The 21,919-nt window shown below is 42.4% G+C and overlaps 1 protein-coding gene across 1 annotated transcript; it reads right to left on the reverse strand.

The window, feature by feature from the left end:
• Positions 1 to 12,453: 12,453 nt before the first annotated feature.
• On the reverse strand, positions 12,454 to 15,784 carry LOC148036606 (uncharacterized). The gene is made up of 2 exons (XM_087678605.1): positions 14,973 to 15,784; positions 12,454 to 14,598 (listed from the first exon to the last, which is right to left on the reverse strand). The coding sequence occupies exons 1-2, from the start codon at positions 15,601 to 15,603 to the stop codon at positions 13,796 to 13,798; spliced, it is 1,434 nt and encodes a 477-aa protein (XP_087534731.1). The 5' UTR covers positions 15,604 to 15,784; the 3' UTR covers positions 12,454 to 13,795.
• Between the last annotated feature and the right edge of the window lie 6,135 nt (positions 15,785 to 21,919).

Consider the following 21,919-nt stretch of genomic DNA (forward strand, 5'->3'; position numbering starts at 1 on the left):
TTGAGTAGTATAAAGTGAGGGTATCAAGCGCTATTCTCTAGTTGTGGCCTTTGGGATGTCCTTTATGATTTCCTCATCAACAACTACATAGCGAGAGCAAACACATTGTTGCTTGTCCCAAGTCAAGGGTTTAGCTATGAGCTTTGTGTGCTCTAGTGTTGACCTTCCAATATCCACATGGACGTACGCACATGTGATGGCTGTCAGCTTGTGATCAAGCTTCATCATGCACTTCATCTCTGGTTCATTCATTAGATGTCCCATCTCCTTGGCCAAATCTTCGAGAGATTTCTCCTCAAGCCTAGGGCTTTAGGTGCTTTGGAAGTGTTGGGGGTGTCAAGGATATTGATTGCGACACCTCTTCCACAGGTAAATTTCTAAGGACACATTCTGCAAGGGACATCATCACGGCCAAAGGCTGTGATTGCTGTGATTCCTGATTAGAAGTAGTAGCAGCTAGCTCAGTGAACTGGCTATTGTTGGTAGACTATGGTGTAAAGTCCTTAAGTAGATAGAAAATGGTTATGTCTTTTGTTTCCCTGTGCGCATTTATTTGTGCAGATCGAGATAGTGAAGGTGGATTACACCGGCATATCCTAGGCTAAAAACTAAGGGTGGTGTCATGTCCCGCATCTTGGACATTTGGAAACTCAAATGGAGATAGAGATTGGGATTGAGCAGCTACACTTGATGACTACTACTGTGCTTCCTGTGTCCATTTAGGGAAAGAGAGTGTAGGAGATTTGGAAAACCTAGGTGGACTTGGTACTACTGGATGGAAGATTTACTTGTTGTTGCTTGACAATTCTGCCATTTTCTTTGTTGAGCAATTAGCCTTATCATGAGTAACATTGTACATGTGGTACTCATCATCCTCAAAGGATCCTTGGGCACTAGTGGCTTTTGTACACACTCGACAGTTACACCTGATATCTGCTTGTTAAGCACGCTAGGCTAAGGATCTACCTTTCGAATAGTCCTGTTTGTTTTCTTGATTTCAATCATGAGGGACTGAGTCACTCCAATGTTGTTGACTAGAGACTTGGATTTCCATTTAGATTTCCTCCTATGCTTCTTCTCTTTTGATACAACTTGATCTTCCGTTGAAACAGGTGGTTTAGTAGGGGGTTTTGGTACCCAAATCCATTGGCTACCTACGTAATACCCTTGAGCATGTAGCAACACTTTGGATTACCATCGTGGCGTTGTGCTAGCTCTCCATTGATACTTTTATCTATAAGGCTTGGGCTTCTTTTGTGGTCTTCTACGATTGTTAACCCTCAAACGAACAAAGGTGGAAAATCCAAAAAATCTGAAGTAGAAAGCAAGGCCAAGGCAAAAGCGAAACGAAAGGTGAAGGCACGCCAAGAAAAATATGGAAATACAAGAAGTGCAGGAAAATCCTAAATAAAGGGAAAAGGTAAACAAGAAAAAGTGCAAGTTAATACTTTTGTAAAAGAGCGCAAGCGCATCATGATTTAATTTAATGAGCGTCGGGCCGGGCTCTCACCCGTGCAATTTGTAAAGGTAGATGGGGGCGGTAGGAAGGAAGCTAGGAAGATAGGAGGACAATGGAAAAAATGGCATATTGCCGGCCATGTAAAAAAGAAGGTAAGGGGATAACCACCCAAAAGGGATTTAGGGTTTTGTATATAAAGTTGAAAAGTGAATGAGAAGATCATTCTTGTGTGTGGCCAAAAGGAGCTCCCTTCTTCTTCTTCTTCTTGCTTGCTTGAGCTTGTGCTTGAGAGAGGGAGTGTGAGAGTGTGAGGAAGTGAGTGTGTGAGGGTGAGGGACCGGGGAGGAGAAGCTCTCCATCTTCTCCTCTCTTCTTTTCTTCTCTTCTCTTCTCTTCTCTTCTCTTCTCTTCTCACGGCAATGGAGCTTGGAGCGTGAAGCTTGAGGATGGAGCTTGCTTGAAGCTTGCACTTGGATCATGGAGCTACCGGAGTGTGCAGGAGAGGAGGTAACTCGATTGGTATGGAGGTAAGCTCACTACACCCGTAGATATGGATGGCGCATCGGCTATGTGAGAGGTAGCCATTAGTGCTTGGCTTGGAACGCTTGAAGCAATAAGCGGTCCATGGGTCTTGGCGGTTAAGCGAGAGCTCCCACATTTTGGTTCCGTTGCCAGGACAAACGGATTCAAGCTTTGAGCGCTTGCGCGCTCAAGCTTTGAATCAAGCATTGAAGTAGGGTTTTCCCCGAACCGGTGCTTAAGGTAGATAGGTAGGAAGCAAGGAAGTTTGACGATGTATTTGATCTCCTTAGCAAGTAGATTTTTGGTTTTTGGACTTGGAAAAGCATGATGGAGTAGTGTAGGTATTTCCCCTATGGTTTTTTCTTGCATTTAGGAAGGATAGGAGCAAAACATTGGAGCACGCAATAGGGTTTTCTGTTGCTGTATAACAGGCTGAAACAGGGAAAAGAATGGCAAAAAGTGAATTTTTGGATTAAATGTTGGTGAAGGGAGCAAGACTAAGGTGAGTGCAGGCCTAGGCAGGGTGATAAGAGGCCAGGAGTGGCAAGAAAGGCCACATTTTGCATTGCAGGATTTCAGGAGAGCAGGAGAGAAGAAGAGAGCTTCATCGCGTCGACCTACTTTGATCTAGTCATCTAGGAGTTATTTGCCTAGCCCAGGTAATTCCACACCTTCCCCTACTTGAGTAGCTTGGATCTGGAGGTGCTCAGCAAGTAGGAAAGCCTTGATCACTCGATGCAATGAATTCTTTGAAGTCCGATTAAAATCGTATTGCACTCAGCCCGTTCGAGCGACGGCGATTCTGGACCGAGTCCCAAAATTGGTCCTTGGACCACTCGGGCATTTGGCCCATTCGGACGCCTTTCACTCAGCCCGTCCGAGTGAAGTACTCGGATCACTTGATACTTGGCCCACCTAGCTCGGCCACTCGGCCCTCGGCCCACTCAGCCAACCCCCCTCGAACTAGTTACCATTCGGCCCTCGACCCACCTAACTCGGCCACTCAGCCCTCAGACAAGCGCACTCAGACTAGCCGAATTTGACATTCGGCCTAGTTACATTCGGCTCTTTCTCATTTGGCCCTCGGCCATTCAGACGGGCCGAATCGGGCATTCGGCCCCTGCAATTTGGACCTATTGGACCGAATTAAGATTTTTTCAAAATTTAACCTTTAGACGCTGAAACTGATCGAGAGACCATATAGAGCCGAAACTATATCATAGATCTATCATTGGGCTGAAATCTAGAGCAAGTAGTTCAAAACTTGGCTATAAACAATCCCTCAAATTGAGCATGGCATTTATCGTAATGGCCCTGCGGGCCGGGGGGACTGTCCCCCCCGAACCCCTGCGGAGGAAGCTCTGCCCCCTCCGCACCTCCCCCAAGTAGGTTGGAGAGAAAACGCGTGTCGTGATAGGTCCTCCAAATTAGACCATAGTGTAGTAATGGCTCTACATGAGCATGGATTCTCACTTGCAAAAGAGCAACCAAAATCCCATACCCGAACAAAGACAAACAGAGACCCTAAAACCTCAATGGACCAATCTAGCCAAGGGCAAAAAGGCCACACTACAAAAACACGTACGTGTTGCATTCGGACTATATCTAGTCAAAGCTGAAAGCAACAACATCAAGCTGCAATGGCAAGGATGACTAGATATGGTAGTCCTAACGATAAATGCACCTTGAATAGCACTACACAGACGATCCACGACATCAATGGAGAATCCACATCTAGTCATGCAGTTGGGGACTCAAGGGCATTTGTTAGAAGGCTTCAATTTGTAAGCCAAGACCCGGAAGATGAAGACATAATACCGCGTGATTATCTTAGGGTCAAACTCACCGTGAAAAGAGGGCACACTGTCGATGTTCTGATCGATGAAGGAGCAAATTTTAATATCTTGACCTATGAAGCATGGACCCTACTAGGCCAACCAAAGCTCACATAAACTAATGCAACTCGCAGTCCTTACAGGGGATATCTAAAGCACTTATAGGAAAGTGTAAAATCCTTGCAACAATTGAAACTGAAAGCTTGTCTATCCTATTTCATGACCCTCCAAATAATGCTAATTGCGGAAAGGAAACCCTCTTAGGAAGACCCTTCAGAAGGGCGACAAAGTGTGAGGCTGATTATGTAGCACAGAGGATACACTTGATACTACCAGGTGTGAGGATAGTCACAACCTTTAGCAAGGGTGACCACATTGAACCTCGAGGGAAAGGCAATGAAGGTGCTGATATAGCAGGCAAGCCTAGTAATGAGAGCAAGGACCTGTTGAAAGAGTTGATACAAGCACAAGTTGAACAACAAGAACCAGTGAGTGAGGCCATGCTTGAAACGAAAAGGTTAGGAGATAATGCCAAGGACGAGCTTTAGACTTACAAATATAATAGAAGACCCCAAAAGAAGCCCAAGCCTTATAGACGAAGGCATCGATGGAGAGCCAACGCAACACCGAGATGGATATCCAAAGCGTTGCTACATGCTCAAGGGTATTATGCAGGTAACCGATGGATTTGGATACCAAAACCCCCTGCTAAACCTCCTCTATCAGCTAAAGGCCAGATCGTATCAAGAGCAAAGAAGCGTAGGAGGAAATCTAAATGAAAAACCAAGTCTCGAGTCAAAAACATTGGAGTGACCGAGCCCCTCACGATCGAAATCAAGAAACCAAACGGGACTAATCAAAGGATAGATTCTCAGCCTAGCATGTTTGACAAGCAGATATCAAATGTAGTCGTTGAGGATATGCAAAAGCCACTAGTACCCAAGAATCCTTTGATTTCCTAAGTGGATAACAAGCACCACAAGCACAATGCTGCTCATAAGAAGGCTGATTGCTCAACAAAGCAAATGGCACAATCGTCTAACAGCCGCGAGCACATCTTTCAGCCAATGCCAAGTCCACCTAAGAGTCCCAAATCTCCTACACCCTCCTTTCCTAAACGGACACAGGAAGTACAACAGCATCCGTCAGGTGCAGCTGCTCAATCCCAACCTCTATCTCCATCTAAGCCTCCAAATGTCCAAGAGGTGAGACATGACACCACCCATAGCTCTTGGACCAAGGATATGCCTATGCAACCTAATGTGACTAGATCAACTAATGCTCAATCTACACAATTGAATGCACAAGGGGCAACAAAAGACACGAGCACTTTGAATCGGCTTAAGGACTTGACACCACAATCCACCAATAGTAGCCAATCCACTGAACTAGTTGCTACTACTCCCAATCAAGGATCACATCAGCCAGCCCTCGACCGTGACAATACCCCTTGTAAAACGTGTCCTTAGCCATTTGCCTGTGGAGGAGGTGTCCCAACCAACGTCCTTGAAAACTCCAGCACTTTCAAAGCACCTAAAGCCTAGGCTTGAGAAGCTAAATAGAGGGGAATTAGCTGAAGAGCTAGACTCTCCAAAAAGAGAGACCGCTGTATCCTCAGAACCTAGCAAGGCTGTTCAGCAGGCCACAGCTAAGTCCCATGAGAGCACACCAGAGAAAGAGAGTGCTAAGGCCCAACCAAACACATCAATGATTGACCTAGTTCACGGTCCTAAGTCCTTAAAGGAGACACTACAACTACCCAAGAAAAATAGGACAAAACAAGGGAAACAACGACAATTGCAAGTGGTGGTAGACGCCAATAAGATCGAGACCAAGAGCACTGAAGAGCTGAGGAATAAAACATCAAGCCCATCCACCAATGAACCCATTGCCATCTTTCCTGATAGGGTGAAACCTCAAATGTATCCATATGTTCTGATAAGTCATAGCAACCATTACCATCAACAATTGCTTGCACCACTCAATCCACCGATAATAGAACTCGGATTGGCCAATCTAGAGTGGATACAGTCACATCCAAGGAGAACCATGACACAATAGCAGAAAGGCCTCAGGAGAAACATGGAAATCCCGAGAGCATAAGCAATCCTAGAATTAACCAATCTTGCTCATCTATGCCTGAACCCCCATCTATGCTAAAGCCTAGGGAAACTCCTAGAACCTTGCATGAGATAGCAACCGAGCAAGCCCTCATTGAACATAGAAATGTCGCAGAATGCTTAACTGAGTTGGATGATAAACTCAAAGTATTCGCATGTGTCTACATACTTGCGGACATGGGTGCATTCCCCAAGAAGCAGCTTAGGGGATACTTGCCATTTTACTTATCCTTGGAAGAGCAAGAATATCTTGACGAGCACTATGACAGGCTCCTGCATGAAGACATGCGACTCACCTCAGACGAGGAAGCCGACGAACTACGCTTAACTGTAACATTCAATGATGTGCTCTGCCAACCAAATCTCTTAGAGATAGAGCAACTAAAACGACAATCGGAGGATTGAAGTCAATTTGAAAAACGTTGGTTTGAAAACCGCATTGCGATGGTCGAACTAGGAGCCCAGATTATGACAGTCTCAGAGGAGCGATTGGCTAAATGGCATTCTCAAAGAGACCCAATCTATGTGGCATCGACTTCCTTTGGAGTACTAACTACCATTCGGGGTATGGACTTAGCCAAAACTAGCCAAGAGAACTCTTTGGCTGATAAGGTTCTCATTGAGGAGGAGTTACATGTTGCCAGTAGACTCGGACAAGGTACCATGCTACTCGATGTTGCAAAATATCTATTATTATTGAGTAATCTACCACGAGTATTGGATGCGTGTGCCACGCTCCAGTACAATCCTGAGTTCTACAATTGGTTTTTATCCTCACAAAGTGACATGGATTCGTAAATATATACATAAATAAACAATGAGTTTTGTGACCATGTATAGATAATATCAACACACACACAAGCAATGATAGTCAAGCGCAGGGAAAAGAGTTGGGTTTGACAGGCTGAGCTCCTCGGGTCCTCCTCTCACCACACGTCCAGAAGTCGTGTAACCATTCCCGCCTCTAGGTGGAGAGCATGCAACCCTCATTATTGCCATAGGAAGCCCTGACCAACACCTCTGAGGGTGTAGACGGGGCACCGTCCCCTTCTATACGCCTTTCCCCTTTTCGTTCTATCCTTCCGGGGACAATCCCTGCTCCACTCCATAACAACCAGTCCACGCAACTTAGCATAAGCCAAGATCTGCTATAGCTGGAATACGCTCCGCAGTCGAAGCAGGACGAATATCATCACTAGGGTTGTCTCTCTACAACAAACAAAACATGCCTCACCTCACCCCTCCTCGTCATATGCACTTGATAACCCACTGTATAATCCCTTCCATGGGAATGGTTTTATCCTGCCTCAGGGCCTAACCCTTGGTCCACATTTTGCAGGTTCCCCTACGGTAGCACTCATGGACCACATAGTACAGTTGGCCTGCAAGAAAGCTCTCTGCTATCAAAGGGAGCATAAGGCACTAGCGCCCCCGCCAGAACACTACGCGCCTACTCTAAAGAGGTATGCATTGAAAAGAGACCCCAAACGACACCACCCACAGGACACAGGCTGAAAACTCTCCAAGCCAAGAGAACGGAGGCTCAAGGGAGCACACGGGGTGTGGCAACACCAGCCATGCATGCCCCCACCAAACGCTCGGGCACCAGGTGCTCGAAAGAAGAAAAGGCAGCCAGAAACAAGCGGGAATTTTATGAATTATTCAAAATCATTCTTGAAACAGTTGTAGCCAGGGACTACACTATTCGGGTCCTGGCAAATATCTTCCCCGCGCAGCCTCACAGGAGTCCCTCACCGGCACAGCCCCAATCGCCCAACCACTCGGACTCACCCCGCCTCGTATAGATAGAGTAGCCCCTATGTTGTATAACATGCTTAACAAAGGCTATCCTACCATAACTTTTTGTATTTAAATGGTTAAAGGGTTAGGCTCCCCATTTGTATAAACTTCCCTTACCTACTACTAATATATGCCACGTCTTTAACAAGCGTCGGAATATGCATCGCAGCCAGCACCATAGGATTTTGATAAAGTAATATCTTGTTATGTTGCATTCGTTCATTATACTCGATGCATGCGACTTGCATATACTCTCATGAAGTGTCAAGTGGATGCAAGACGACACAGGTCTTTGTACGAAAGTGTTCAACGCCCAAGTCACCGCAAGACCACCAACCTCACAAGAGCCATGACGGAAGCCTCATTGCCGAAAGCGAAAATCACCCTTGCGATCGTCCACATCGCATGGCCCACAATATGATCAGTGGCAATTCTCTCCTTCTGGGTCAAACTCTACACCTGGCACTCACGATAGTTGTCACCTCAATTGCACCAACATCGCATGTTCCAAAGAGGGTTGCAAAATCTCAAGTATATCTCCCCATCTCAACAAATGTTCCTCTAACAACGAGGCTACGTCACAATCATCGCTGTAATATCCATTTCCTGAGCCTTCAAATCTTGACATTGCCCAACCTGTTGAAAGGTTGATATCCTCAACATATTGCAATGGTTGTACTCAGGCAAGTCCAAAAAAAAAAAGCAAAAGAAAAGAAAATAAAAGAAAAGACAAGAAACGAAAAGCTAAGAAGTACCCACGATCACCGCACAACACCTAGGGGTCCTCAAATTAGGTACGTCCAGTGATCTTGGTCGACTGGCTCCGTCCCTAGTCCCCTAGCCCTTTAGCATCACCCACAATTATTCAGGGCATATCAAGGGTAGGACACACCTAGGGTACTTGTCTCGCCTATGGTTAGATATGTCACCCTGACCCATTCACATGATTCCCTCTTGCACTCTGCCTTAATACCATGCAATCAATCGTAGTAAGCACCGCACGAATGGCCATGAAAAGTATACTGTACTCATCGAGCAAGTCTAATAGCTACCAGCTATCGAAAGTGCGGTGTCCCTGTGTTCAATTATACTACGTCATGCAGTCACAACGCAAAGGATGTCTCACACACCTCCCTGTGTACTTCTCAACATGAGCAACTTTGCTTCATCCACACGTTACGAGAAACCAACCCACGTTCTTCTAACTACATAATATCTAAGTATGCACGAGCACTCACATAATATCTGCACCGAAATCTATACATAGTTTGGGTCCTCAAGTACAAGACAATACTCTCAGCTTGCTTAGAGTTTGACCTGTCTCCCAAACTAATCAAACTATGTCTTATGCACGATAAGAAGACTAACACTACCCCCAAGGAGAGACCACATATGAGAGGTTTTCAATTGCAGGTATTGAAGACTCCAACGAAAGTGTCGTTCGCTCTTTATCGACACTCAACTCTGAATTCTTATCATTTATCATCCTACAAGCCTGCCAAGAATCGTCATGTGCCGAATCCCCAAAAAACCAATACTTGTGCCAGCCCAGCGAAAGTCCCAATAGCGCACAGCCCTATCCCCAACTCCAACCACCCTACCAACCCACGCTAACAATTTGGCCCCAACAACCTTCATCTGCCCACCACCAAAAACCCTCCAAGGCAACCACAGACGTCCTTGCCACCCACGTCTTTGGTGCATGCTAAAGCCTGCTAGTAAGGGGTTTCTCTCACCTCTCTCTCTCTCTAAAAAGAGATTCCAAAATAATATTATAATAAGAAAACTACAATGAAAAAAATCTCATATTTGTATTTTCAATAGATTTTACCTATTATTTTATTTCCAAACTGTATGATAAAGTCACTTTTTCTCAAAATCCTCATAACTAAAAAATACAATTCTATTTTCTCTAAAAATGGAGCCAATCATTAATATACGACTCTTTAATGCCCTCATGAATTTTCAATATGAAAATATATTAGAATCGTTCTCATTCTTGCTTCTTAAAAAGACAAAAGTTTAAAAATGATATAAAATGACATACACATTATATTTTAAGATAATTTTTCACCCAGAGATACCTTTTTGACTCGAGATTTTCCTTGTAAATTTTTATCTTTTTTGAACATATATATGCCTATTTCTGAGCATTTCTTCATTCTCTCTCAAAGCTCTAGTTTTGTCCGAAATTTTGTGTACTCTTATCCTTTCCTCCATAATATGGTTTCTTGCATACGAATTCTTCTGAAGCAACACTCAGTACTATCTACAATGCTCTCTACCCTGCTACAAGTAATCTCCCTCTTCAGTACTATACTATAAGGTATCATCCTCTTCAACACTCTGTACTACAAGCAATCAAGTGATAATGGAGGTATCTTTATTTTGTTAATCTCTCTGATGTTATTATTCTTCATAGTTGTTGTTTAATCCTTAAGTGTCAATTCATAGAGAGAGACAAGAGAGAGAGAGAGAGAGAGAGAGAGAGAGAGAGAGAAGGGGAAGAAAGATAGAGGACTGTGTGACATAAACTCAGAAAATAAGTGATAAAGTGACATAGAGTAAATTAGGGTAAAAGATAAGATGATGTTATTGTTCTCCACTAACCAAGCTTCTATATAAATGTGTTTAAATATCTTTGATCAATTCTTCTTAAGGGGGAGAGAGAGAGAGAGAGAGAGAGAGAGAGAGAGAGAGAGATGGAGAATATTTTGGATAGAATAGAAAATAAGATTGAATGCTGATTAGAGGTAGATTAAAAGCTAAGATTACACGTAAATTATGGGTTGATTAGGGTATATCATGACTGAAATCAAGAGAAAGAGGCAAGATCCAACTCGGTTTAAAAAAATACAGATATAGTGAATCAAAGGGGTGTAATTGTGTGATTTGAATATTAATCCAAGTTAAAATTGACATATATTTTTCTTTACAGGATGCAAGTGCAAGACGTACCAAGAGAAAGAGAGATATTCACTTTCAATTGGAGGATGAATAAGTACCAATGTTCAAAAGAATTATAGAAAGGGATAATTGAATAAGATACAAGATGCAAGAAAGAAATGCAGGAAAAAAAAACGTGGACCTTTAGGTTAATGGGTGCATTTATCTATCCAATCAAGTCACTCAAAAGCCACCACAATTTGAAGGGCTTACATCACTTGTAAAGTTTGTTTGTGAAGATAATGAAAGATTGTATGGTCATCAAGCCTTGACAAATATACATACAAGATTACAAAGGAATATGCAATCTTTAATGGAAAATGATAGATTATTGGTTGAGAAGGATAGGGAGAACCAAAACCTACAACAAGCAATGTATGTCATTGAAGATGTTATGCATGCTACACACACATGCAGAATATGAAGTTACAGTCTAAACTTATGCACTTGGAGAAGGAGAATCGAAACATAAAGAGGAAGCTCACAAAAACTTTGCAGATTGGGCCCACTTTAAAAAACCAAAGAAGCATGTCAATACACCCGATTAGTTAAACCAATTCACCAATTAACTAAAAGAAGTGGACAATATCATAGACAGATATATGCTCAATCTGCTATAATGAAAAATATGTTCCATCATGCAAAGAATAATACTATTGTCAAAGTCCTAAGCAAGGATATGGTCAAAAATGCATTGGAAAATCGTAAATTCAAGGACATTGTAAATGGTGTCGTAAGTGAATATCTTAGGGATGTGAGCAACTTGTTTATTGCTACATATGCTCAAGGATTATGTGACAAGGTGGGAATGAGTTATGAGTCATATAGTATGCTCTATCAACAATTGGATACAAGATTTAAGCAAGTCTTCAAAACTAAGCGAGTAATGCCTCTTCCAAAACCATTTCACGTGAAGAAAGCTTAAAAACAACTAAAAGAGAAAGTTTTAAAACTAATTGATGAGCCAACGCATCTGAAAAATACACATATTGAAGTATGGTTTCAAAAAAGTTACATTTGTATTGAATGCACCCAACAACTTTGTATTGGATATATATAGGGTTCAGATTGCTATAGTCAAGTTCTACAATGTCTATAAAATAATGTTTATCCTCAAACTTGATGAGTGTGAGATTTTTAAAGGGCAAAAACTTAAACATGTGAGTATAACACTTATGAATCGAGCATTGGATCCCAACGTCATGGAAACCATCCTTTATACTTCAGTGTATAATCAAAGAATAAAATATGGTGACTTGCAATATTTAAAGTACCAAAGGATCATGAAATATAAGTTTTTTTTAATCTCACAAATATACCCAATGTTATTCAACAGTAAAATAATGGAACAATTTTACACATCGAGAGGTTTGGAGACTAACAAGTTGAATGACACCTTGCAAGTGATTTAAAAACATTAAAGTGTATGTTTGGTTTATCAAATGCAACGAATGCAAGATTTCTGTGCATATAATGCATGCAAACTAAGAAGAAATGGAAAGATGGAAAGAAAAAATAGCTTGCCAAGGTAGGACAACAAGGTGCTCCAACACATGATCGAAAAATCATGCCCAAGCTCATGTGGTTGCTCTTCAAACTGATGATATTCTAGTCCACTCTTTTGCTCTCCCCTTCTAATACCACACTCGTTATGTTTAGCTTGTGAACTCTTCAAGTAGATATGCACTGATGATTTAGAAGACATTTGCTATTTTGAAGACATCAAAACAGAAGATAACAGCCTAACTGATCGCTGGAAATTCTCTCGTGATTATCATGGATCTCTCAGTTTTGAAGAAAAAGAAGACGGCAGCTTGCTTGATCTTCCATACAAGAATTGATTTGTCCAGTTTACATATTGTATGGGATGCTCCAGGAGCTATCCATGTGAGACCAAAGAATTTGATGTAGAAATCCCAACTACACCTTTCCTGTCATGGCCATGCATTGTCTGCCTTGGCCTCTTCCCTTCCAAGTCTTTCCCCAAGTATCTTGGAGTCTTGAATATATCGAGTTTATCCCAAAGGAGCCTAGTGCTCATCCATCATCTTTTCCATTTCACCGGGGCTCTCCTTGCAACCAATACATCTCAAAAGCACTGCATGGTTTTGCACAACTACATCCCAGGATCATCCCAAGCTAGCCATATGCAACCTACATGCTGTAAAGTTGCAATATGGGTGTGCACGGTAAAATCCTGTTGTGATCGCACAGGGGTCAGCTTTACTATAGTCCACACACACTCCACAAAATGAAATCGTATTACATACGTACAAGACCAAAATGAGGTTTCCCATAAAGGCTCATCGACAGTACATAAGACAAGAATCAACTATGCAAATGGAAGATGTCCAAAACAAGCTTAACCTGCATGATGAACAAAAGGGACCGGATGAGGGAGCCTGGAGGCCCTTCTCACGAAAAAAGATCAATGAGCGAATCCGGAATTAAGATGTCATGAACGCCACTCAATACGCTCCTATGGAAGATGAGTCCCTAGATGACTGCCCAGTGAGGACAGAATCTGCAAGTTCAAGAAGGTATGCCCCCCCTTCATGCATTGTGTATCAATGCAGCAGAGAAACCATCACCCATATCCTTTGGCACCACAAGGAGTCCAGAAACATGTGGGCCAAAATAATGGATTGATCAGGTGATACAATCGGTGTTTCCCCAAGACCGATGCTTAGAAGTTAGGCGTGGCCACCTTATTACATTAGGTTGTTACAGATCATGGGAATCGAACCCATACCCTCTTCTTGAAGACGCCATTACCAGATAGCCACAACCATAGTGCTGCAGATCACGAGTGCACTGCTAGAGAGTGCTGCAGGTCACGAGTGCACTGCTAGAGATTAGCCTGTGTAGAAGGACCTATTTAAAAGTAAGCCTTGAGCAAGCAAAAATTACAGGATTTGCAAGAAGAAAAGCATCTTCTCCACATGATTCGTTATCGTGGTAAGTATACGTAACGATTGCTGGGGTGCCCTCCCCTTCAGTCAAAAAGAAAGCTTACACAAAACTCTTCCAAGGGAAGACCGGTGTGGGTTAATTACATCATAAAGGCTACTGGGCTAGGGCTTAATTAACACTAATGTAAGTATGTTTGGGACTCATGGATTTTCTTGTCGCTTATCCAGAGAGAAGGATGGGATCCTGAAAGGAGAAGAGAGGGGGGTGGAGAGGCGGCCCCCTCCTGTGGTCCTTTTGCTAGACGGGGTCTTGCTAGAAGGAGCCTTATCATAGCTCAGAAGCTTTGTGTTGAGCTTGGATGCCACCTCCTCTATCTCCATCTCTAGCATCAGGAGCTCGCTTCTCACCAAAGCCTGGGCCTCCTCCACCTCCAAGTCGTCATCAAACTTAGGCCCCTCGTCACCATCCATCATGCTGCTCCTGCCCCTGCTGCTACCACTCTTGCTGCTGGCTTGCTGGCTTTTGCCCTTCCTTGCCCCATCGCCGATCGTACCATCACCAACTTGTGAGAGCTTTCCTGCCTCCTGCATTGCTGTAGGCGGTATCACATCAAATACAAGGCTCTTTTTCAAAGGCACTTCAACCCTTCCTAGGACGTTTCCAGACTCTTCTGGAAGCTTCTCTGCGTCAGTTCCTACTTTGCATATCACAGAAGAGCTTTCTATGGTATCCTTGCCTTGTTCCCCTGTTACACTGCTAGCCTTGGGTAGGTATTTTCCTTCTTCCTGGTCTGTTGTTGGCCAGCATGGACAACTCTTATGCAGTTCTTGTTCAGGTTGTTCCACTTTGCAATCAACTTCAGCTGAGCTGTTGATGCCAACTTCCTTTAGGTGAGCGGTGGGAGTTCTTTCAGGTTCAGATAGAGAGCCCCCGTCAGAGGGCTCGTTCGGCGCAACCACGGTAGTTCCAGACTCCGGCCTTAGCTCCAAGCCGCCATATCCATCTGCACTTCAAATTTCAACTGAGTTAGCTCCTTAAAATATTTCAAAACACATTAACATCCACCTGCCACCAGCTTAGAAAGAATACATGCTTGCTGAGATGCATGCACTCCTGGCCAGCACCTAAAGGTGGATTGCCAGACAGAGTTGGCTTACTGGCACACACTTCTGTGCACCCTAGAGCACATTTCCAGAGAACTTTACTATGCCAGAGAATGTAAGGAAAAAATCTTTTGGCACACGAGTACATTTTGCTCTGAACAAAGAAAAGCTAAAATTAAATAAATGCAAGAAATCTTGAGTTCTAGCGATGCGGCTGTTCATCAGCTTGAAAAAATAAAACGTTCTCATTAACAAAAATGTGAGTAAAGCTTACCATATCTAAGCTCATCAAGATAATCAATACTCCTGCTCTCTGTAGAGGTAGCAGCAAACTCAGGAAATGAGGCTTGAAGGAGAGCCAGCAATGTGTCTCTGTTAGCAGGATCAGACAAAGCAAGCCCTTCTTCCTTCAGCCTCTTCTCCATCCAACTTCTACCCATGTCATTGAGACCTTTCATCCAGCCAAGCCATGATGAGTATTTCTCATCACTAGGAGAGCAAACTGCTTCTGCTCCATGTTCTTTCCCCGAAGCAGCTCCAAGCACCTTGTCAAAAGGAGGAAGAGGAGAAGATGCAGCTAGTTTGCGGCCTCTGCCTTCTAGAGCCAACTCCACTTCCCTTGCTGCTGCTGCTGACGACGACGACGACGACAACGACGACGATGATCTTAGAGTTGACTCCCTTTGAACCTCTGCATCAGTGGCAATGATGTAGGGACTCATGCTGATAAGGGCAAAGACACAGAGGGCCGTGGAGAAGAGGAGCGGGGTGAAGTAGAGGAGGATGCGGAGTAGGGGAGGGGTAAGGAGGAGCAACAGAATGGAGCATGTGAGGCGAGGGTGGTGCTTGAAGAAGGCCATAGCCTGGTTGGAATGGACATGGAGATCCTCCACTGTCACAGCCATATGTCAGGTGATGATGTGCAGCCTTCCTACAAGCAACAAACGGGTCGAACCGTCGAAGAAGAAGGTAGAGAGGCCAGAGCATACAGACTGTGACACACGGGGGGGTATAGAAACGGCTTATGGATCTTCTCTCTCTCTCTCTCTCTCTCTCTCTCTCTCTCTCTGTGCGTGAAGAAGTTTGAACTCTCATGGATTGAAATATTTACTGCAAAGGGCCTTGTGGCCAACCAAGCGGACTCTAGAGTCTTTCCAGGTACAAGACAACACATGGAACCGGAAATTTACCAAAGACATAGGGGAGCAATAGGGTAACTAATAGGGTTACCAAAGACCCTGTTTTCATGTACAAGGGCCTTGTGGCCAACCAAGAGGACTCTCTTTCCAGGTACAAGACAACGCATGGAACCAGAAATTTGCCAAGTCATTCCTCTGGAGTCTAGGGATCACACCAATAGAAACCATGGAACCTTCTCTCTCTCTCTCTCTCTCTCTCTCTCTCTCTCTCTCTCTCTCTCTATCTATCTATCTATCTATATATATATATATATATATATATATAGTTACACTCTCGGAGGCCAAACATGCACAAGTCAATTGACCTGCCCAAGTCGACAAAGGATGTGACCTGCAATGCACAACTGGACTTGTCATCAACTCATCTCACTAAATAACAAATTTGACATGAATGACCTCATGCAACCGCAAGAGCCAGTTATTTTGTAGGGTATTCCCTTGACTTGCATAGGCAAAGCACATATGATAGTTAATGCTTCATCAAATAATACTCATCAATGAGTTTCTCCCTTCCCGTATTTCTTTCTGTTCCCATGCAATCCACATGGCCTTGTTACACTCACTTTGACTTGCTTCTCTTACAATTAGGCTTAGTTTTGCATGATGGGCTCTTAAAGTGACAATGGGAGATTCAAAATGCTTATCATAATCATGATGGGAGTTCAATTCATTGACCTAATAATCACAATATAATGTACACTCTCCATGAAGTGATGAAATCGAGAAAGACCCACTTATAAAGATAACTAGATAACGTATGTTGCATTTTTATATAGGAAGAAAGTAAAGCAATCTAGTCAGAACTTACAACATCTTGAAGATAGTTTTGAGGCTTTTACCTAAAGAGAATAGAGGTTGTCGTAGCTCCTAGAGGGAAGTGCTTTCAAGGGCCTTTTAAGAAACTTTATAAACTTGGGCCAACTTCCAAGTTCCTCTAAAGGTGTTTACAATAGCTAGGCGACAAACATTGAAGATTTCACTAAGCTCGAGAGAGACCAACACTCTTCAAAAGAATTTCCCTTTTTATAATATAGAAGCATGTTATTAAAATATATAACAAGATTAGCACACACCTAAAGGAGGGTCCAGTTGACAAATTGAATTTAATCATGAAACGGCCTATTAACAGATGGAACTATGAGGTTCAATTGATACATTAACTTCAACTAATGTGTAAAGTGAGTTAATGTGTTTTGCATTGATGTCCAAGTCCCAAGGATAAGCTTACTAAGAGCACCTCCACACATCAGTACATAGACTTCTAGTGAAGAACGGGTTGGAAGTCGACGAGTCGTGCACAAGTATTTGCCTGAGTCGATAGGTGCAAGGCAAGAGGAAGAAGGTTCTAACTTCTACCAATGTTAGCTAAACATGTCAAGGCTATCCTCTGCAAGTAGGTGTAGCAATGCTTGGTAACCCTCATTTCGGAGGATGTTCAATGAACTTACTAGAGATCCACTTTTTTCCTTGCAGGCTAAGCCATGTGAAGCTAAGCATATATATATATATATATATATGCTTCAATTAACGTGACTCTCGCAATTAACGAAGGTCGAAAGGACCTGCGTGACATGGCGCTAAAATCTGACTGAAAGCGACGAAGGTGACCAACGGTCTTGTGAAGGGCTCCCATCCAGAATGATGGGCCCGTGATGTTGCCTTAGAAATCGACCCAACCAGCGTTCAGGATTGCGAGCCTCTCGTCACGTGCATGGAAAAGCCTCGCGAGTCGCAATCTTGGGCTTATTATATAGTCCTGAGGACTCGGGAGGGGTGCGAGGTGGATCTCCCTCCATTCGACTGTCGCCACTAAATTGCATTTATAACTCCGCCCACCTCTCTCTCTCTCTCTCTCTCTCTCTCTCTCATTAACCCATCTTTGATTACATGAATCCATCTTTGATTACATAAACCCATCTTTGATTACTATATGCAGGCGCACCTTTTCATGGAGCCTGCGCACATTCAACGCTGCCATACGACATTCAGGTAAGGTATGTACATACCCTGCCTGTCTGTGCGACACCCGCCGATCTCTGACCCTCACTACAAGATGACACATAGAGACCACATAAGATAGTACATACTACATAGTAGATACCAGTGGCAGTGACCACCAAAGAGGAGGTGGTTTTGGGAAACCCACCAAATCTCAGCAATGTTTAGGTTGACTTTCCATGTAGCATCACCCCATAAGGTTATGACCAATGCCCCTCCTCCCTTGAATATGTAATTGGAATTTGGATCCCATTGTTCACATCTCAAAATCCTCCCTCCTTCGAGATGAATGAGTTTTCTATCAAACTCACGAATCCACAATCTCTTAGCTTTTGCTTTTTCCTACATTAAATTAAAATTAGATTTAATTAACAAAGTGAAAAAAGATTCACAACTTGTTAACTATATAGGCACTAGCCTTAAGGATAACTACATATGACTTTTTTAAGTAATTGGGTAGTGTGCGAGCACAGGGACAAGATGTGTGGAGTAGAGACATCGTTCGTAATACAATCATCTATACTATAATATTATTTTCATCATGGCTTAGGGAGGCCCCAACCCCAAGAGGGTCTCTCGAACTTAGATAGTATCCCAAACCTAAATAGGGTTTACATGCTCTCTCTCTCTCTCTCTCTCTCTCTCTCTCTCTCTCTCTCTCTCTCTCTCTATGAGACCATGTCAAAAAAACATTCAATGTAAAAATGCTCTATAAAAAAGAATTTAATAAAAGTGTATAAATTTAAACATATTTTAAAAATATATTTACTTAAAAATATTTAATTAAATTTTTTAAGTTTAAGAAAGTTTCATTCAAAAAGGTTCAATTTTAAACTGTTTGATTTAAAAAGGTTTAATTACAAGAGAGAAAGAAAGAGGGCCCAAGGGGGAGGACATGAAATATTTGATTTAGAAATGTTTAATTAGAGAGAGAAGGAGACACAGAGAGAGAGAGAGAGAGAAAAAAAATTTACACATTCTTTTTATTCAAATATTTTTTAATTTAAATGTACTCTTTATTTACATAGCTTGAGACATACATACATACATACACACATACATACATACATATATGTAGACATACATACATACATGTAAGTACACACACACACATTGTGTGTGTGTGTGTGTGTGTGTGCGTGTGTGTGTGTGTGTGTGTGTGTGTGTGAAAATTGAAAGAGAGAGGTAATAAAAAGGGAGGGAGAAAAGGAGAATAAAAATATAGAGAGAATGGGGAGAGAGAGAGAGAGAGGAGAAGAAAAGTATATATAAAGAGAAGATAGAAAATCTAGAGAGAGAGAGAGAGGAAAGAGAAAATGAAAAGAAAATGGGGAGGAGAGAGATACTAGAAAGACAAAATTAAAACACACACAGAGAGAGAGAGAGAGTGTGTGTGTGTGTGTGAAATTTTAAAGAGATAATAGAGTGAGAGGATTCGGAAGACAGTGAGAGAGAGAGAGAGAGAGAGAGAGAGAGAGAGAATGAAAAGAGAGCTAGAGAAAAGAGAATTAAAAAAATTAGAGAGAGTATAAAGAGATAGAGAAAAGAAAATTTAAAAGAAAATAGTGGAAGAGAGAGAGAGGGTTGGGGAAGGGATGTCAAGAAGAGGACTTAGAGATGAGAGACAAGAGTGTAGAAAGAGGGAGAAAAGAGGAAAAAGAATGAGTGACTAGGACAGAGAAAGACTAGAAAGACAAGAGAGAGGTGAGAGAAGCTATAAAAGCTGTGAGAGATAAGGTAAGATGAAGAGATTGTAATCTATATTAATGAATTGGTGAAAATTTACAAGCCTCAGCACCTTATACACCTATCGGAGTGTGTCATGGTATTATGTAATAAACCTCACACTAAAATAATCTCTTCCCAACTTCTTATGATCCGTCCATTCCTTGAGGTTTATTACAATGGCTAAGAGTATGGATATAACAGAGTGCTACTTTGTTTTACAGCCATACAAATGATAGTAAATGAATGAGAAAAAGAAAATCTTTGATTGAGATGAAGACACAAATAAAAGTCTATGCAATGTATAGTATTCATATGTCTTCAAAAGAAAGTTTGAGCCTTAAAATCTTCAAGAAAATATCCATGTAGTCAATACACATATTGTTGTAATAACAGGCCCTATTGGACAAAAACTGCCATAATTCTTCAAAGAGTAGTCAAACAAGGGGTGCCATAGAGTAATATGAATCTCTCAATGAGTACTTTGGCCCTATCTAAGTGGCACTTTGCTAAAAATAGGATGATCTATTCTAAAGTAGATTGTTGTTTAGGTCTTGTTTGCAATCAATGTGGTCACCACTTGGAGCTATACTTCAACCACCACTAAAGCATCCCAAAGATAGAGAAACCCATCCAAAATAGAATCAAGCCTTCAAGAAGCTTCTTCTCACGCTCTCCTATGATCTCCTCAAGGATATACTATATGAGACCTTCATCAATGGGAGGCAACTCATCTACTATAGCAACCTAGGTGCCATAAAATGGTTTGAGCTGACTAACATGAAACACATTGTGAATCTTAGTGGAATAGGGTAGTTCTAGTCTATATGTCAAGTCTCTTGTTTACTTTAGAATCTTATATGGTCTATAAAACCTGTGAGCAAGCTTATTATTGGAACCAACTTTTAAGGTAGAGTAGTGAGATGTGGGTACTTTTAGCAAAACCAACTCTCCTTCTTGGAACTCCATAGGATGCCTTTTGTGATCAGCATACATTTTTATTTGCTCTTAGGCTTTTCTAAGATTCTTTTTACATTGTTGAAGAAGGGTCAACATTCTTTTTAACTCCTTTTTTCCATGAGGGTTTATCTTCTTACTAAAAAGAATTATCGGAAGGTGAGAGTAGATTTTACAATCCAGAAAGAGCCGAAAGTGCTGTAAATTTTGTCTATTTAAGGCAGAAGTTAAAGCTTAAAGGAAGTGGCAGACGCAAGTGTCTGATAATTTTAAGCGTCCATGGAAGACAAGAATTCAAATTACTTCAGAAGCCAAACTTTGTAGTGATTGTAGATTTTTCATAATTTTATTGAGTAATGAAGCATGATGAGTTCCATGCAGTTTGGGATTTCGAGATGGACATGGAAAAATTTTCAAAAATCGAATCGGGCACCGGATGCAAGAGAAGTTGAAGACCATGCACTTGAGGTGTAAAGTGACTTCGGAGGATTGGAGAAGGCATGATCCTTGGGGCCCTTGGTGGCCCAAAATTTGATGAGATGGGGGAGGAGGGGGTGTTTTCTAATTGGGTGTGCAGTGTTGGGGGTAAAGGCGCCTATGCCTAGCTGCTCGTGTATTATTACACTAACAATACCCGCACCTGCACATTGCAGGTGTGGTGGGTGCTCATCACTATCACTTCATTCTTTATTATTTTAGTGGTATTTGAATAAAGGGAAGGATGGTTACACATTGTGATTGTTGGAGTTTCCACATTATGTGTGTGTCTCTCTCTTGCTCTTTAGATTCGTAGTGTGCAGGGGTTACACATTGTCAAGCTTAGAGGCATTGCAGAAGGAAGGCTCTTGGAATGTGCAAGCTGGGACAGCATTTGTGAATGTGCAGTTTCAGGAGGAGGTGAAAAGTGGGAAACTTTCTTCATTGAAGGTGGTCTCTCTGACATTCAACAGGTCTATCGAGAGGGCTTTTTCCCCCTGAGGCGACATGCCGCTCGAGCTCCATAACGTGGAGCTTCTAATCAGCCAAGCTATCAAGGAGGCGAAGAAAGATTTCAAGAAAGATGCGGATAATGCCTTGAACCAAGAAACCTGCCGGCTCCATGAGAGGATCCGACGACGGAGATGGTGAAGACACTCACGGAAGAGAAGAGGGATCTCAAAACCGACCTGGACAAGCTACAAACGAAAATGTCACATCTACGGGAGGCAAAAGAGGACGCGGATTTCAAAGCAGACCTCCGAGAGGCTATCACGAAGGAATGTCGAGAGGACCTCCAGGTATGCATTAAAACCGAAGTTGAGGCTTCGAGAGAGGGATGGGAGGAAAAAATCAAAGCAAACAT

Source organism: Lygodium microphyllum, chromosome 5 (assembly GCF_053477565.2).
Source record: "Lygodium microphyllum isolate KBCC chromosome 5, Lygodium_microphyllum_v1.1.10, whole genome shotgun sequence".
Classification (NCBI taxonomy): Eukaryota; Viridiplantae; Streptophyta; class Polypodiopsida; order Schizaeales; family Lygodiaceae; genus Lygodium; species Lygodium microphyllum.